Genomic DNA, 14,908 nt, shown 5'->3' with positions numbered 1-14,908 from the left:
ATAATCTTGTTTTCTTGTGCCCAATAATGCATAATTTCATTTGATAAACACGTTTAGATTGAATGATAATTTATAATCAGTCACAAGAACGTCGAATCTGAATCACTTGAAAAAAACACGGGGGTGCTTAACTTTTTTCCAGGTGTATAGGTCATCTAATGACAACCAATAAACTATTAATGTTAAGCGGTCTCTGGTTATAAGCGAAAATGTCATAAATATTCAACATTTAAATTGTTTGGCAGTCTCGAGAGATAATAAAGTGTTTTAGTTGGAAATTATTGACTAGTGGTCATGACAGTGAGCTTTTAACAAGTTAATGTATATGAATCAGAATTGTACATTCGAACGTGAAACATTCACATCAGGTTTTAATCTTTATTCCCCTGGACAGACTTGTCTGTTTCATTCTGGGGGCCAAAAGTAACCATCACTATATTTTTTACTCAAAGTCAATTACATATAATGCTATTCGTGTTTTGTACTAGAATAATCCCGTTAGTAAAGAAACAAGGTTCAAAATATCCACATGACACAAGAGACGGCCCGTAATGGAAGAAAATAATTTAACTACGAGTTACACATTTCAATCGATTTTGTGCAATTTCCTGATAATTTCCTTGGTAAAGTAGTGGATTATATTTTGAAAAAGTTCTTGCTATTTTAATTTTCAGGTTATTCTATTGGGACTTATATATATAACATTTCACATATTTTATCATCTTATGATGAAAGTTTTGTTTTCGTTACACATTCGTGTTTATGGATTATTACTTATAATCTTTAATAAGTTGTTACGTTTTTGACGCTATTAAGTTTGATAACTTTACGCACGTTCACTTACGTAGCTAAGTAAAATAATCTTTTTTTGTGGCTTCTCTGTTATGTTGTAGATTGTAACGAAACTTCCGTTTGACAAATCCAATGCCAATCCTTTACAAATACAGTCGTACTGAGAATAGAAACATTGATATTAGTGTGTAGTTTTTACCATTTTTGACAAAAGGTAAAATGATTTTTGTCTTCGAATTATGTTTTTAAAAACTACTTCAGTAGACCGCGAATATGTTACAAGGTCGACAGTCTTTTTGTTACATATACCTTTTGTATCATATATCCTTAAATAGTTGAAAGCAATCTCTCGTGTACGTTAAAATATCCTATTTACTCGGCGAATCTTCTACACTATTTTATAATCTCTGGATTACTTTACCCGTCTAAAAACACTCATAAACTAAACATTCTATAGATTTTTATATTCCAAACAATTAATTCACCATCAGAAAATGTAAAAACGTTAGTGTTATGCTGCAAAAAACGTTAATATGTTGATTGAATGTATCAATAATTCGAAAAGAATTTACATGCTATCAGACAGTAAAAAGAATTCTATAGTGTTAATATTTTGAAAGAATTAACATAAAGTAATGAGAACTATATAAATTAACAAATTATAATAAAATAGTAATATATATATATATATCAAGCAAAGGTTAGCATACTATCGTGTGGTAACAAAATTTGTACGATTTATATGTCGCTAACGGATTAACGTAATTATATAGTTTTCACACGCAAAATAATTAACAGATTTCCAAAATTTTATGTTGTGTTTAGTTTGTGAGTCGAAGTAATCACATAAAACGCGATGATAAAAAAAAAATAACTACAGTAAAATTACTGCTGTAAAGTATCACACCTTAATAGCAAAAGTTAACTATTCTTTTGAAAGATGATTACTTTTATGTTCAATATAATTATATGAACAGTAAAGAGTATTGAAATATCCGTAATAGTTATATTTGTGTGACTTCTTAGTCATACAGTCTGTACTTTTTGGTATACAGGAAAAGTACGAGAGATGTTCAGGATAAAAAAAAAATGCATTTTCTTTCACATATACAGATTGTTGCTAACGCATTATTAAGTTAATAGGTCAATATCCGTTTGCTGCTAGCGGAACCATAGGAGATGTATAATACATATTTTATTAATCTATAGTTTTCGTCCTCTCGATGTTGGTTTGTATGGACAAAACTTCCAGGCAATTTATGTTGTCAAAGCAGCTGTACGTAATACAAGTTATAACGTCACACCAGAAATATACGGTGCATTGTAGGAGACGCATGATACTTAACGATGTCCATGTCTATGATGTTTGTTTGACCACTTTCCAACAATATTGGCGTACGTATATTTGTTGAAATCTAATAGGATTGGTCTAAAGGCAATAAATTCCCAATTAATTCCGAACAATCAGCGTATGCAAGGTACGATGGAATCTTAATGAACCTTTGGTATTCAGAGATAATCTATTTGTTCACTGGTTATGAACATTAATTAGTTTCAATTCAGATGTTAACAAAACTTCAAAGTTTTAAACATTCTATATAGAGACTACATAAAAAAAATTAAGCCAAGAATTTAAATATTTTTAAATGCGCGACTTTGTTTACATATATTGAGCAAGTGTTTGTTTTTATTCAAAATTATCATATCAAACATTTCACCGTTACTTTTGTAACACACCCACAGCCTCAAAATGCATAGCGCGATTTTATTTCGAAGCAATGCGACACGAGCCATCCACACTCGGATCCACAGTATGAATTCATTCGACCCAATAACACACTTTGATTACTCATAACGATGTTTACAAGAGCTTCCACTCCCTACACACACACAGAGAAATAGAGAGTGAGAGTAAACAACTGTGCGTTGACACTCACTATTAACATCATGCATAACTGATAAAAACAAGCTTGTGTACGTGAATTTCAATACTTCAACAAATGTTTCAAGGTTTATGAATAGGTTTAATAAAGTGAAACCGCATCTTCTTCACTATTTTACAATACACCAGTTTCAATATACCAGAACAATAGCGACGTCGATTTCTTCCAGGAAATTAAATCAATAGAAATAGCTTTGTTTAAGGGTATACTAGAGCATGCATATGAAGTAAACTATCCTCCTCTTATGAAATATTTTAAATGATGTGGTTCAACTTCTTATGTGACATGTGCTTCATAGCTGTTTTTAATGACCAGTGGCTATCAATATATTTCTACGTAGCTAATCGGGTTCATTTACTGAACAGTGTGATCAATTACGTGTCTGTATATAGGCTAATTAAACCACGTGAGTAGTTACTGATCCATGTGGTTGTGATTATAAGAAATGAATATGTAATATCCCAGAAAGTGAGGGAAGGGAATAGAGGTTAGATCTTGTAGACGATATACTCCTATTGTTGTGGTGATCCTACTTCTTCAGATACATCTAAAAAATAATACACATTTTGTACTGGTAACTTGGTGTAATTTGTTGTGTCCTTGTTGCTGTGACACACACATATATATGTAGTTGAATGTTATTGTGTTATTTAAACTGTAAATTTGGGTCATGAAGGAAAATTTTAATATAAGTTTAACATAACAGCAAATGTACAACTTTCCGACAAGGTGACAACCTGATAATGACAAAACCTTGTCGAAACGTTGTAAATTTGCTGTTATGTTAAACTTATATTAAAGTTTTTCTTCATTGCCCATTATTAGTCTCAAAGTGGGTTCCTCGTCATCGAAACTGTAAATTTAATCTAGCTAAGCGTTTACAATAAGCACATTCTTTTTTTTATATTTAAGAAACAATAATTTCTGGTTATTGAAACTCTATAGTTTAACCTTCTATCATTAAAAAATGTGTATTAGTTTTCTGAAGCAATATTTCCTATCTGCTTTGTTTCTCACGTTGTTAAATAAACAGATGTTAAATATGGATTTCTTCGGTGAGGGTGTTTTTATATTGAACACCCCAAACTTTAGTCGAAAATAATCTAGAGATTTAACAGAATGGTGCTGATAGTTTATGAATAATTAAATTTTTAAAATATCAGGTCAAAAAAGTGCTGGTAATTTATGAATAATTAAAATAAAAATTAAAAAGACAACACAAAAAGACACAACGACTCTTATGAAACATTTTCGACTTGGACTAAATAACTCATATCTAACAGAGTAGATCCAATACGAAACTTAGAAAAACAAGAAAAAAAAACAAACAATAACAACAATATTTTACACTAGCTTATTTGCAGATAATTTTTTTTTGAAGTGTTGTTCTAGTTTTTTAGTTTGTGTAGCGTCAGAAAGAGGCATTTTATATCAGCGGAAGTGCTAGGTGAGGTCCTATTACAACAAAATGAAATTTTTGCAGCGTATTGATTTATTGAAAATTATAGATTTATACCTTTTACTAGATTTCTACGGGGTTTTACTTCTTTTTTTTTTCATCCCAACAGATTTTTCTTACTTAGAGAATACGTATTAAGCGAGACAAATCTGTTATCAATAAAGTCAATTATAGGTAACATGATTCATGAATTTAAAATGTTATACTCCCATTAAAAGATTTATTGAAATAGGAGAAACAGAATTCATAAACACTGAGGTTGATTCATAACTTCCCCCAGAGACTCAGTTGTACGTTTACGGACTTACAACGCTAAAATCCCAGTTTTAAGTGTTAAGCTAAAAGCTACAGAATGGGCTATTTGTGCTCTACTCATCACAGGTATCGAAACACGAACTTAAGTGTCGTAAGAGGTAACGCTGAGCCACTGGGGTGAGGTTTACCCGTGGTGGACAGAGCACAGATAGCCTATTGTATAGTTTTGTGTTAAAGAAAACAAGCAAAAAATATATTCGTAACAAAGTAGCTTTGTGCTTAACACCAAACAAACCTACATCTGACGAAGGAAAGTGTTAATAACAACATCATAAAAAAGTGTCTGGGAACAACTTCACAAGCAACAAAGTTCAAATAATGAAAAACTCAATGCCTTATAATATTTAAATATGTAATTCATATACCCTCATTAAATTGAAATCGTGGATATGAGATTAATTAACGTCCACTAATTATTTGTTCATTCTCGTTAATTTCAATGCTGCTAACAGATCCACAGAAAATTACCGAAATTATAGCATTATTAATGGTAGTTACGTAATGGAATACGACATCCTTCTATTATATTACTATTTTATGTTTTTCAGGAAGAGGTAATTAGCCTGAGATACAACTTAATATCTACGTTCATAGTTTTAATTAACACAAAAATATACATTAACCCTTACTGGTCGTATCGTTTATCAGTAATTTCCTATAACCGTGACAAGAGGAAAAAGTAAACACTGTTTTTAGCTTGGAGACTTGTAACTAAACTAACAATACTTTGAGATTATCTAAAAACAAGTTCATAAAGTGGCTGAAACAAAACTAAAAACTATATCCTTCTCGAGAGAACTTAAACGCCAGCTTCTTGGTTTTTTTAAAAAAAGCCCTTATTTATACCATTTTGTATGTTATTGAAAGAGAAGTCGGTTGTGAAATATAATATATTACACTGACCCTTCAATTGATCCCTGTGGCTCAGTGGTAAGCTTGAGGGTTTTTAACGCAAAAATTTGGGGTTCGATCTCTGCGGTGGGCCCAGCGGAGATTGCCCATTGTGGAACTTTGTTGATTATTCTGAATACCTTGCCTAAGGAATATTTTGAGACTTAAATCTAGAAGATTATTATAGTAGTAAAAGCAGAGCTCAGTTTAAACAAGATAACGATGCTTAGCTATAAAAACTCAAGAGCTGCACAAATGTTGATCATGATCTCTGCCACAGATGTCCCCTGGTGGCTCAGTGGTAAATCTGGGAGTTTGTAACGCTAAAATCGAGTTTTGATACCCCGCAGTGGGCGGAGTGCAAATAACTTGTTCAGTAACTTTGCTCTTAACAACAAACACAGCTAACAATTTGTCAAATGTATCTTTTTTTTATACTTACTGAATGTAAAAGGCGCTTTTTAGGAAAAATATTTTAAGCTACATATTAAAATTGAAAAGACAAAATGCATTTAAAAAGTTTAATAGAAACACTGAATAAAACCAAGGTATTTATAAATGGCATTTTAAAGTACGTATATAAACCCACAAAGACACTATTTTGTAGAATTTCCAACGTAACGTCTATAATGAGACTATTCTATACAGTATACACCATGGCTCTAGCGAGTCATTAAGAAACATTTTTAGTCCAGTGGTCATTAACGTTTCACGTAGCTCCATTCAGTATATATATATATATATATATTCTGGGGTCATTAAGGCTTCATGTTGCTCCATTCAATATATATATATATTCTCTGGTCATTAAGGTTTCACGCAGCTTCATCCAATATATTGGTCACCCTAAACGACAAACAACAACAAAATCCTGGGTACTTTACCATTACTAAACTAAATGCAAAAACTATAATTAAAATTACATAGGCGAAACCAGTAGACGATTAAATGTCGATATTGACGAATACTTGAAAACCGTAAAAATGAGGTTCTAAATCCTGCTGTGGTTGAACATGATTCTTTGACAGATTATTATATAACTGGAATAATATCAAGATTTTAAATATTGATCATAGGTGTAGAAGAGTTGGGTTTTATGAAGGCTGGCATATTACTAAATTAGAAAAAAAAGATGGTATCTTCGATCTGGATTCAAGATGACAACGCCTTGCAGACGTGTATAAACCTTTACTTTTATATTAAGTAGAAAATTACATGTAGGTGGCGTCACTGTGATATATTGTAACCACACTGATAATGTTTGCAACTAAACTCTCTGGGAGGTTACAATCACGTTTAGACCTGACAACTTAGGATTGAATAAATAAAATGTGCTTAAAATTTGTTATACACAGAATAAGTTCCTAGTCATTGCCATTGATGACTAGTTACATTCGAGCTCATTGACAGCACTTTAAAACAGACCTCTTCTACCGGGTCCCCCAATGGGACAGCTGTAAGTTTACGGACTTACAACGCTAAAATCCGAGGTTCGATACTCAGTAGTGGACACTGTAGATAGCCCACTACAGCAACATCTTCTAGCGAAAAATTTTGTGCTAATAAATATTAAAATGAACCAGTAATATAGACAGAAAATATAATAACAATATTTAACACAATTGATACATCTGACCTAAATATACTAACTTGCATACAAGAAGAAACTACATTCCATTTCAAGCATGTTGAAATAGGAGAGGTGAGTCCAATCTATTAGAGGAACAGTTAGTCAGGAAACGCATGCACGAATCAAAACCTGGCAGTAAGCCATGAATCGACGACTGTACGATATTGTATTAGGCATTGTACTGCAAACTTAGAGAAACTAATCTAGTTACAATACAAACACTGAGTACTGTACCAACTATACAGGGGATAATCGTCAAAACGACAGGCAGTTGTAAAGATCTTAATTTGAAATGGTGGTTTTAATTTTCCTTTAATGAATTATTTTTCTTAACTCTCTTATGTAAGTTTGTTTTTTGTTTGTTTTTGAATTTCGCAGTGTAAGACTAGAGGGAAGGCAACTAGTCATCACCACCCACCGCCAACTCTTGATCTACTCTTTTACCAACGAATAGTGGGATTGACCGTCACGTTATAACGCCCCCACGGCTGAAAGGGCGAGCATGTTTGGTGTGACGGGAATTCGAACCCGCGACCCGCAGATTACGAGTTGAGCTCCCTAACCACCTGGCCATGCCGGGCCCATTTTGTATAAGCTACCTAGGACTTGTATGGTAGCTTTGACTGCCTCACCAATGTCATACAAATACTTATGCTGCATAAATTATGCTTGAAGTTATGGGATGTGAGTTTTACAGATAGGGTTATTGAGTTAGGTAGAGCACAACCTCATAGTAGCCCGTGGGGTTAGCCTATAATGAGATGACATCGACTAATTAAAATTGTAAAAACGCAAAGTGCTGACAAATTCTGCGCAAACTGCAAACTAGTAGAGTCTCTATGCCGCAAAAGTTTCCTACTTCCTACAGCTAATTAGACAAGCCATTGAGAATTACTGCTAGCAGATACCACAGTGTATGGTTGCTGCAAATCTTTTAACATTAACCGGTGTTTTTAATAAGGTTTTGATTAATTATTTCAGACTTTTAAGCCCTTTTTACAAACTAAAAGTGGATTTCGAAAGAAAAAGCTAAATAACTTTTAAAAAAGGATATTTTAATTGGAAACTCAAATCTGAAAGATACACTAGAAATATAAAATGATTTGGAAAGAAAACTAACGCTCTTCAAAAGCTAAAAGATAGGTTGATAAAAAGTTTTTAATATAATGGCTTCAAATAGTATTTAAGAGCTAATTTTAAGTTATTTTTGAAAACGAAACATGAATTTGAGTTGAAGATTACATTTGAAATCCGAAACATCTTTTAAAATTGCTCATACAAAAATCTAACCCTTGGAAATTAAAAGCGCAATATAACATTCGAATAAAAGCAAAATTCGATGAATTATGAAAATAAATTTAATTTCGAAAGTGGAACTGAAAAGTATCAAGTTAAGTGCGGAAGTGAACCAGCACTAGTTTTATTTGGTTTGTTATGAACAAAATGAAAGTTTAATTTTTTCAAGTAAAACTTAATTTGTATTTTCAGTAATGGGAGAAGTAATTTTAAATTCCATTTTCTATACGATCATTTTTTGTATTTAGAATCCACTTAATATTTAATTTGAAGATAATCATGAATCTGAGAGGGATTGTTATCAACCTCAAGAAAAATTAAACATGCATATTTTGTTTCAAGCAAAATTAAAAGCAAAAAATGATATTACAAGGGAATTAAACAATGAATTTATAGTAAATTATCAACTTAAATTTGAGAAAAGCATTTATTACTACTCCCTAATCTTTATTAACTTGCTATATACGATTTTTTTAAGTCATTTAATGTGGACAAAGGAAACTGTGGGGTGAAAATATACCTATTTAAGCTTTCAAATTATTGATATATGAGTCTATGTCATAACACTAATTTATTGAATGATAATTTTTACTGATGTTTTGGTATTTCTGAGATGATTGTATTTACAGGCTGGTTATGAGAACACTACAACTAACGAATCTCATCGATATTTATTTATACAATGTATTAGGGACACTATAGCTGGTAATAGTGCTTCTATCTGTTAACGAAAGTGTTATAGTTTCGTTGTTGTAATATTTGATTCTATAATAAAGTTTGTAAGTAATTTATAGAAGGAAATAATAGGGCATTTTGTAGCTGACGCTAGAGGGTACTATATTCAATATTTACCTCCGCCACCGCTAGAGGGTACTATATTCAATATTTACCTCCGCCACCGAAGGTGGACGGAGGTTATATTTTCGCCGCTGTGTGTGTGTGTTTGTCAGCAAGATTTCTCGAAAATGGCTGAATGGATTTGGATGAAAATTGGTATACATTTGGATTATGACCTAACTTAGAAGTGATTAGTTTTGGGTGGCCAACGTCACAGCAATGTGACAAAAATCCAAAAAAATTCCTATCTGTTAACATGGGGACCGATTTTTCACACTGTTTTTGCTCAGTGATATAAAAAATCGGATTGTGATGAAACTTGGTGGACATAAGTAGAATATTATTTCTCATTATTCTGCCAAAAAATGGTCCGTGTCCGTTTATAACGACGTAGTAATTTCTGTCTTTCATGTATCGTTTTATTTTTCTCTGTCTTTATACACGTCTTCAGTGTTATAGGTTTGAAGCAGTTTCTCAGGAAGAATCTAGAAGCGCGTTTAAACGTGTACTTACTATGACTTTCTATCCTGAAAACTACTTTTAATCACCACCACTATTTTAACCAATCACATTATACACAACGTTTAGAAGTCACTGAGGAAGATACAGATAGTCATCGAAACATAAGCCAGAGTTTTAATAATTTAGAGTAGGGAGTAAATATAAACTACCGTGTCCTGAAGGGCAGATGTAAGTTTAAGGACTTGCTGCACTAAAATCATGGGTTCGATTCCCAGTGGTGGACAGAGCGCAGATTGCCAGCCCATTGGATATTTTCACGCTAAAACAAGCAACAAAAGATAAATATACAAGACCAAATATCACTGCTTTTGCACGCTTTATTTGTACGTATTTGAAAGTAAAATATTAATAGCCTCCCTAGATTAAAAAATAACGTGGTTTCGTTACGAAATACTTTGTTATAGCAATTTCTTGAGACGTAGGAAAAGGACAGAAGAAAAAAAACTGGCGTAATTCAAGAAAAAAATATGCCTCGATTGGAAGGTTTGTATAATATATCATAGTAATACTGCAATGTTAACAGCAAAAGAGGTATAAGTTGTTTATGAACGAATGTTAAATGAAATCTGATGACCTTTGGGACTTGGACATGAAGAACAACGTGGATTCTCTGAACTTTTCTGTCGATTTTTTTTCGTCTTTTTTTATCTTTTTATCTATGACTAAATGACTATATTATATGTACAGCAAATAATTTTTCGTTTAAATAGGTACAAACAAAAGTAATCATATATCCGTCTAGAAAAACTGATTTACTTATCGTTGCATTTATAAGTTTTGTGGCCTTGTAAAGATTCATTAGAAATATGACCTGTGAAACTAACTTCCTTTTTTTTCAATCGAAAACTGCCTCGAATACAAATAATAAAAGACATCACTCGCATGATTTCTGTTTTAGATTATCTGAACAGGATCTCGTTCTCTTCCCGTTTCCTCCCACCCCTTAAAATAAGATCTATAATTTTTGCCAATGTTCCACGCGTGAAGTATTTTATTTTGTATTTGTCAACTTGGATGTGTTTGTTGATAATTCAACCCCGCCCCCCTACCCACCTCCACGTCTGAGTACAAAGGGTCTTTGCAGGTATTTTGTATGTTTATATTTGTGGTATAAAGTTGGTATTCCAGCTAGTTATAAGCTAGTGAATGTAGATAATGATACGGACTTCCCGTCTTATTAATTAGCATATATCATCAATCTCAATCATAACTAATTAGCGTGCCAACTAACAAGAGTTTCTCTACCTTAGCACTGTTAAATTAATTAATTTTGAGAACGAAGTTGGGCTTCTAACAATCCTATAGCTGGTGTATTATGTTAGTCAACAGTACCGAAATTATTAAAGATGTAAGCTATGGAAATAACGCAGAATTTAGCAGTAAAGCAAAAAAAAATTAATAGAAAGAAATAGTGATAGAAGCAAAATAATATGAAATTGTTTGTTTTGAGAAACCAAAAATTTGTAATTGACAGGAAATAATGATCAACAGTCTGTAGTTGACAGAAAATAGTGATCATCAACCTGCAATTCCCAGATAGAAGAGTAGTTGATAGGAGATAATGACCACCAACCTGCAATTCATAGATAGAAAAGTGACCGACAATCTGCAATTGACAGAAAATAATGACTAACTGTCTATAGTTTGACAGAAAATAATAATTATTAACTTGCAATTGACATATGGAAGAGTGATCGCCAATATTGACAGATAGAAGAATGACCAACAACCTGTTATTGACACATAGAAGAGTGGTCAACAATATACATTTGGCAGAAAGAAGGGTGGTCAACAATCTACAACTGGTGCATACAGTAGTGAATATCAATCTGCAATTGGAACATAGAAGAGTGACTAACCATCTAAAATTGGCACATAGAAGACTGAGCAACAAACTGTTACGATACAATGATGTATATAAACAAATTTTCATTGATAAAAGTGATGAGTAAGCGAAAATGTTACAACTGACGCAGTTCAAAGCACCGAAACATTAAAATACAGGCTGCAAAGTCTTGTTCGGTTCAAGTATCTTGAAACTCAAACACCTACTTCATCATCGTTTTTTGTATTTTGTTAAAAACTTTTTCTAAAAAAACAAACTTTCATGCCATAAACTTTACATAATACCTGAATACAAAGCAAGGAATAAGTGACATTTTACTTTCCAGCCACTTAGTTAATAGTATGATACAGAAGGTATAGAGAGAGAACGTTATACACGTATAATGTGTATTGGACCACAATGCTCAAATTCTAATTAGACGATTAGGTGACACGAGTAACACTTTGTATGAAGGCAATATTTCGACACAGCTGCTACGATAACATATGAACGTAGTTAGTATAACTTAATAACTATTTGTAACATTACATTACCTCCCTCAGTTATTCTTAAGATATACTCACTCGTTTTTTTCCCACCTGCAGTGGTCGCAGATGGGGATCGAACAATAGTTTGGAAGGATCAATATCCACAGGAGACTGACGATTACCTATGTTACACAGACTCCACTCTGGATTCAATAGACCCCAGTAATTGGGACCTGAAAAAGTAACAATTTGTAAGGATTAACATATATATATATACAGGAGACTACCGATGACCTATGGCACAGACTCCTCTGGATTCAATAGACCCTGTAGCTAGAACCTAGAAAAAATAGCAGTTTGGAAGGACTAATATATATATATATATATATATACACACACACACAGGAGACTAGCGATGACCTATATTATACAAACTCCACTCTAGATTGATTAGACTTTGTAATTGGAATTTGGAAAAAAGCAACAGTTTGGAAGGATCAAGATACACAGGAAACTGGCGATGACCTATGTTACACAATAGATTTAATAGATTCCAGAAGTTGGGACCTGAGAAATTAATTACAGCTTTAGTACTATGTCAGTAAAAGGGGGTAATCTACATACCTGAGAAAATAAATCGATATGGAACAAGAACTCACATATATATATATATTATTAACACTGTAAAGTACTAACCTAAAAGCGATTAAGGAGGCATAGCGCGCTAAGATTCTTTCTGTAATAGAAGTACGAAGATAATTTGTAGTTATAGGAATTTCGCATAATAGAACAAAAGCACAAAGCTACAAATTGGGCTATCTGTGCTCTGCTCACTGCGGGTATCAAAACCCGACTTTTAGCGTCGTACGCCTGCGGACGTAACAGTGAGTCACTAAAGGACAGTACAAAAGAAAGCATGATTGGAATATAAAGGTTTTATTATGAACTATAATATATACATACAGATGAAGTTGTCCTAAGATGCTAATATAACGAGACGAGAATGTTCAAATTATTAAAGTTGTAACGAATCATGCTTGGAAGAATATATTTATTTCGCAATGGTAATTTGTTGACGTTCAGTGAAAACTACAAAAGAGGAAATATCTGTCATCACTAGGTTTAGTAACTACAATTTCTGAATTGGGCATCACATTGACTTCTGGTCATCTTTGGAAGTCAACATGACATGAATATAACTTTACTATGGCTGTTTAACAGCATGTTGTAAGCTAATCACTATGATATTTCCATGTTTTAAAACACCTGGTAAGCTAAATGTAAAATATATTTACTTTTAAGTTTGATTATTTGCTTCAGAGCAAAGCCACATTGGGCTATAGGCTGTGTCCGCTGCGGAGAATCGAATCCTGGATTTTAGCATTTTAGGTGCATAAACTTACCGCTGTCCCACTAGGGGGACGTACTTTTAAGGAACTTTAGGATATCGTCATGAATTTTTTTTTATGTTGCTGGTATTGTTCGGATCTTCATTTTGTACCTTTTTATTCTTTTGCATATGTCTACGTTGTTGGTCACTACATTTTATAATTAGTCCCTTACACATTTTACTGAAGTTTCAAAGTGGAAACCATTTTTTCATAATATTCTTTTTCCTGGGTTATGAAGTTACGTGTATGGTAACGTCTGTTGAAGTTGAGAGAACATTATAAAGTGGACGGTTTTGGTCAGTCTCTAAAAGTTAGGGGACTAAGCCATTACAAACTGACTGGAGTAAAAGCATTTATAGTGGTCGCCCTTTCAAGCTCAGCAGATATGGAGGCTATAAGACCCCTGTGGTTATGAAACGTTATAATCCGATATATGGGAAACAGTTGCAAGGTCAGATAGAAAGGGGTCGGTTAGACGTGGGTTTGAGAAAGGAATATCAAAGAAAGGAGTTCAACGAAAACAAAACAAAAAACAGGAAGACTGGGAGTTGTGAGAGAGAATAAATAAACCGAGAGAGGCGAAGGAGAATGTAATATGCTGCCAGTAAGAAACAATACCTATTTCTAAATCTATATGTTATTGATAACCAGTAATAGAAATAATTTGTTTTCTTTACATTGGTATGAGTCAATTCCTGATAGGAATGAGAAGGGAAAGTGAAGTGCGAGTGTAGCACTATCGTAATATACTGCAGTTTCAAAAGGAACACAAATATATGAAAGTTTGGAAGTTTAATATTGTTGCATATTATACTCTTTTAGTATGTCTACAGTTAAAGGGATGTTACAAATATGCTCAATGAAACATAAACCTTCCACAGGTTTCACTGTTGATTTTCTGTAAATCATGGTTTATTTTTCTCCCCAAAGCATAATCATATAAATTACCAAACTACAAGGAAGCTGATTAAATCTCAATCATCATTAGGTTTTTACTTGCAAATTTGATGAAAATAATTGTACACAAGTTAATCTAAAGAATTCTATAAAAAAGAATCGACTTTTTTTGTCAAAAGGAAATGTTGATTGTTTTTCCCAATGAAAAGTGGGATTAACCATCACATTATATGCCTCCAAGACTGAAAGGGCAAACATGTTGGGTGAAGGGATTCGAACCTGCGATCCGTATATTGTGAGTCGAGTGCCCTAACCGAACCTGCCAGGTCTTTCTTAAGAAAAAGGGAAATGCTATGAACTAAACTTCAGTCTCAGCAACTAATAGTTAACTTAATTCAGTAATTCAAACTTGGGCCAAGTATTATCTAGAAGTTAATGATCTGGACTGGGAATCCCCATTACGACAAAAACATAGTCCGCAATTTGTGAACGTGGATGCGCTAAAAGAGGTAACTGTTAAATCCCAGTTAAGAGTAGTGTGACGGATTTATTATTATATATTTATTTTAATATCGATGTTTGTTTAAATTAAACTTATATTTAGAAATGTACATAATGTATA

The 14,908-nt window shown here is 32.9% G+C and overlaps 1 protein-coding gene across 1 annotated transcript in view; it reads right to left on the bottom strand.

Annotated features, from left to right (window-relative positions):
- LOC106457417 (carbonic anhydrase-related protein 10-like) overlaps positions 1-14,908 on the bottom strand; it is a 167,123-nt gene that overhangs the window by 73,330 nt on the left and 78,885 nt on the right. The window contains exon 3 of the mRNA XM_022383336.1: positions 12,095-12,231. Coding sequence (XP_022239044.1) covers positions 12,095-12,231 — 137 coding nt within the window. The remainder of the gene's footprint in view (positions 1-12,094; positions 12,232-14,908) is intronic.

Source organism: Limulus polyphemus, unplaced genomic scaffold, assembly GCF_000517525.1.
Source record: "Limulus polyphemus unplaced genomic scaffold, Limulus_polyphemus-2.1.2 Scaffold328, whole genome shotgun sequence".
Lineage (NCBI taxonomy): Eukaryota > Metazoa > Arthropoda > Merostomata > Xiphosura > Limulidae > Limulus > Limulus polyphemus.
Note: the sequence above shows the minus strand (reverse complement) of the source record. Positions and strands in the feature narration are given on the sequence as shown.